The 5000-nt window shown below is 47.6% G+C and overlaps 1 protein-coding gene across 1 annotated transcript in view; it reads left to right on the top strand.

The window, feature by feature from the left end:
- LOC115545874 (transducin-like enhancer protein 4) overlaps positions 1–5000 on the top strand; it is a 36466-nt gene that overhangs the window by 14486 nt on the left and 16980 nt on the right. Inside the window, 3 exon segments of the mRNA XM_030359352.1 lie at positions 353–451; positions 2349–2550; positions 4015–4031. Of these exon segments, the coding sequence (XP_030215212.1) occupies positions 353–451; positions 2349–2550; positions 4015–4031 (318 nt within the window).

Genomic DNA, 5000 nt, shown 5'->3' on the forward strand with positions numbered 1-5000 from the left:
CAAGAACACTTTTTTAAGAAACCCATTTCCAATGAAGGTGTTAAAATATTGCTCAGCCCAATCTAATGTAAACATCAATGCTTCCATGAAACATGATTTGTTATTGTTCTGTTATTCCTACAGATTAAGTATAGTCTTTTCGTAAAAAGGTCTAAAAAAAACACTTAATTGCCTCCCTCTGAACCTTTCTTGATATTTTTTTTCTCTCTCCACTTTCCCCTCTCCTCTCCGCCCCTCTCTCCATCTTCCTCCCCCTTCTTCCTCTCTCTCTCCTCCCCCCCTCCTCCCCTCTCCCGCTCTTCCTCCTATCTCCCCATCTCCCCCACCCCCTCTGCCTGTGTGATGTCTGCAGCACCAGCAGCAGGTGGTCCAGGCTGTGGAGAGGGCCAAGCAGGTCACCATGGCTGAGCTCAACGCCATCATTGGAGTGGGTATTTTTACACGTACATCAGTAGGTGCAATATATATACCCGCATGCACAAACGCACGCACGCACACACGCACGCACATGCATTTGAACACGCTCGCACACACTCACAGGAAGGAGCGCACGCACATGCACACACTCATACGAACGCACACACGCACAGTCGCATGCACACACACAGACACATTTAGAAATACACACAAGCACACACACACATACACACACACACACACACACACAAATGTAGAAACTAGTGCTGTCAAGCGATTCAAATATTTAATCGCGATTAATCGCATTAATGTCATAACTTTAACTCACGCCAATTTTTTTATACGCTAAATATCCCTTGATTTCTTTGGCCCATTAATTGTTCTCATTTTAATGCTCTTATCAACATGGAGAAGTGCATCGGCTTGCCTTGTGTAAATGTTTTTTTATTGATAACAACATTGGCATATACTGATCAAAACAGGACGATTCAAATAAAAGCCTATAGTGCAATTAAACGTTGAACATACAAACATACTGCCTTGAACATAGCAGTCAGGCTACTGCTTCTTTGTTTTGAGGCAAATGAAAAAAAACAAATATATATATAATTGCGTTAATCGCGAAACAAAAAAATTAACGCCGTTAAAATTGGTTAGCGTTAACGCAAACCAATAACGCGTTTAACTGACAGCACTAGTAGAAACACATAAAAGCACACACGCACACACACACACACACACACACAGACACACACTTGCACGCATGCATGCACACGCTCATACTTCCACCAAAATCCTATTATGGAAGGAAGGTTCAGGGTAGATCAGAAGCAATTGTAAATGTATTCAGCGGTTTTTCGTAACCGCCAACGTCTGCAGACGTGGAATAGCGAGGTAATAGCGAGAAGATCTTCTGAGCATACGTCCACCTAATGCCTAGCCACATAAACGCAAACACCCGCAATAGCACTGCAGCGTTTCTTTCTTATTCTGCTGCTCTTCTAAATCATAAGCGGTGTGAACATTTCAAATGTTAAATAACTTTAAAGTGACAACTGAAATTAATTCAGCATCAGAAAAGGATTCCAGGAATCCAGTTCAGTCTCACGTACAACTTTAGAACACAGCCCTACAATCCGAGTCTTTCGAAGGAGGAGTTAATTAGCTTACTTTGAGATGTGCAGTATATTAATACATGTTTAGACGTTTTCCTGACATGGTATTATGTAAGAAGCAGTGGATACATCCCTCTGTGATAAGTTATGGATAGTTAACGATTTTAGATCCTTTTTTTGCCCATCACTTTAAAACATGCCGACCTGAAACAAAACAAGGAAAAACAAACTAAGCAGCAGGGCATCGTAGTCTGCGTACTGCGCAGCGCATCTGATCACAAGGCTCCACAGCGGAACTAGAATCAGGGGGGAGAATGAGCGTAAGGGCGGCAGGAACCAGCAGGAAAGCAAGATGCATCGGACCAATTATGGAGGGAGGATGAAGTGAGAAGGTAGGCGAGCGCGGGGTGAAATGTGTTGTTGTGGGAGATCGATGGCGGCCTGGAGTAGGCTCTTCGTTTTCATCAGCGGCTGTCACCGTCTGTGTGTCCTATCGCGGGCTCACGGGGCAGTTTCTGCTTATATAAGTGCCGCTCCTCAATTTTTGGTTATGTGTGCACTGTTATGTGTGCAACGCTATGTATGTCATGCTGTTTCTGTGGGCTGCTTATGTTTACCATTCTGTGTCTGTGTCTGTGTGTGGTGTGTATGTGTGTGTGTGTGTGTGTGTGTGTGTGTGTGTGTGTGTGTGTGTGTGTGTGTGTGTGTGTGTGTGTGTGTGTGTGTGTGTGTGTGTGTGTGTGTGTGTGTGTGTGTGTGTATGTGTGTGCATGTCTGTTTGTGTGTTTGTGTGTGTGTGTGTGTGTGTGTCCCCAGCACCAACAGCTCCAGGCCCAGCAGCTGTCCCACAGCCATGCTCTGCCCGTCCCACTCACGCCTCATCCCGCAGGCCTCCCGCCGGGCCTGGGCCCCGGCGCGGGCCCCGCCAGCCTCCTGGCCCTCACCTCCGCCCTGGGTCACCAACTGCCCCTGAAGGACGAGAGGAAGCACCTGGACAGCAGCGCAGAGCACCAGAAAGGTACAGCCAGCGCCCCCTACGGTGGGGGGAGGACATTGTGGACGAGAACGCGTGTGAAGTCTGCGCTGTCATTCTCCCCCAGTGCCCTGACGTATCCTTTAGTCTACTCAACGGCTCCCAATCCTCCTCAATCCCCTGGCAAAAAAGAATTAGCTCTTTGCGGTATACTGGGTCGGATTAGCTCAAGAGGTAGAGCAGTTGTCTTGTAACCGAATGGTTGCTAGTTCGATCCCCAGCTCCTCCTAGCTTGAGTGTTGATGTGTCCCTGAGCAAGACACTTTACCCTAACTGCTCCTGATGAGCTGGCTGTCGCCTTGCATGGTTGACTCTGCAGTCGGCGTGTCAATGTGTGCATTAACCGGTGTTCGTCGCATTGGATAAAAGCGGCTGCTAAATGCACTAATTGTAATAGTATGTTAGTATATATATTTACTCTGAAGAGGGTATTCGGATTGAATTTGTTTCATTAAGGTGGAATTATTCTACAACGATTCATAACCCATGTGCATTTCCTTGTGTGGATGTTGAGTAAACAGCGAATGCTTCCAACCCACCATAAAACCAAACACATTTGGAGACATTGTCGCTGCAATCCCTCAAAGTACCCCTTGGGGGTACGGGAACAGTTGACCAGAAGACAACCTTACACTGGGGGGGTAAAGGCGGCCCGATATGGAGGCGTAGGTAATAAAGAACGCTCAGCGGCCCCAACAAGAGATGAGGAGGTTCATGTGTCACACCTGATGTGCGGCACTACACGACAGCACTCTGTCTGTTACCGTGACACCCGGTGTAGACGACACTACGACTGTACCCCATAAAACAGAAGAAAAACACTGGCACCAAACGCTCGCCATAAGTGAGGCGATGGCCAACGAACGCACACAGGTGCCGCATGTCATTGTCTACTGACGTGTCGCTGACTCAGTGATCTCCTTTAGCGTGAGTGGGAGGGCCGTCCAGGCAGGAATGGCAAGGACCGAGGGAGAAAGAATGGGCTCTCTAATTACTCACTTACAGGCGCTGAAACCCGTGTTTTTGTCATCTCGGTATAGAGTAGCTAGCACAGGTGCTACCTATGGTGTATAGCATGTTCATTATTAACTGCGTCCGTGGATGGATGCGTGTGCGTGTGTGTGTGTGTGTGTGTGTGTGATGTGTGTGCGTGCTTGTGTGTGTGCCTGCGTGCCTGTGTGGGTATGTGCGTGTGAGTGTGCGTGCGCATTAGGCTCAGGCCACCATTTGTATAAAAAGCGGGGGCGGGAGAAGTGATCGTTGCTCTGTTTGTGATGTGCATTTCCTCGTGTGGATGTTGAGTAAACAGCGAATGCTTCCAACCCACTATAATTCACCCTTTGTTTTTGCATTGCTCTTCCCTCTCTATCTCTCCTGCCCTTGCTCTCCCTCTTTCACTCACTCTCCCTCTCTCCCCCCCTCTCTCTCTCCCTTCCTACCACTTCTCAGATAGAGACTCAGTCAAGGTAAGTCAGTTTAAAAAATTGCACGTTCACTGATGTAAACAAATGTCTGCATTGTTCCTGCAATGAGATATCTGCTTTCACATGATTAAAATTAGGGATTTCAGTGGTCGACGAATTAAAAGACAAATAGACCCTATTTTGTGATTAGTAATCTGAGCGTGGAAGATAACTAGAGATGGACCAATTTTTTCCTTTTAGTAATTATTTCCTTAAGGGCTTTTATTTCTCCTAATTCAAACATTTGGTTTGTTGAATACTCAATGAGCTGCTGCTTAGCATCCTTTTATTCGACTAGAACAGCCCCGGCTCTGCTTGTAAGCTCAACACATGCTCTCATTCTCTCTCATTCTCCCTTTCTTTCTCCCACACACAGACACGCACGCACGCTCACCCGTAGACACTCACACACACACACACACACACACACACACACACACACACACACACACACACACACACACACACACACACACACACACACAAATGTACACAAAGAGAGAGGGCGAGAGAGAGACAGATGGAGGGAGAGAGAGGAAGAGAGAGGGAGAGAGAGAGGGAGACAGAGGGAGAGGGAGAGAGAGAGAGAGAGAGAGAGAGAGAGAGAGAGAGAGAGAGAGAGAGAGAGAGAGAGGGAGACAGAGGGAGAGGGAGAGAGAGAGAGAGTTTAGGCGTATGTCCTCTCGTTCTTTGGCACAGGCAGGAGGAATGTTTGCTATCTGCAGCCCCCCCAGGTAGTCCTATCCTCCTCCACACACTCCCTCCGAGCTGTAGGCACCATGATGGAAGCGATTAGCACTGTGTATGTGTGTGTGTGTGTGTGTGTGTGTGTGTGTGTGTGTGTGTGTGTGTGTGTGTGTGTGTGTGTGTGTGTGTGTGTGTGTCAGGAAGAGGGAGAGAGAGAGTGAGTGAAAGAGAGCGAGAGGAAAGGAAAGAGGGAGGAAGTGTGTGCGAGGGAGAGCACATGTGTGC

Source organism: Gadus morhua, chromosome 6, assembly GCF_902167405.1.
Source record: "Gadus morhua chromosome 6, gadMor3.0, whole genome shotgun sequence".
NCBI classification, from domain to species: domain Eukaryota; kingdom Metazoa; phylum Chordata; class Actinopteri; order Gadiformes; family Gadidae; genus Gadus; species Gadus morhua.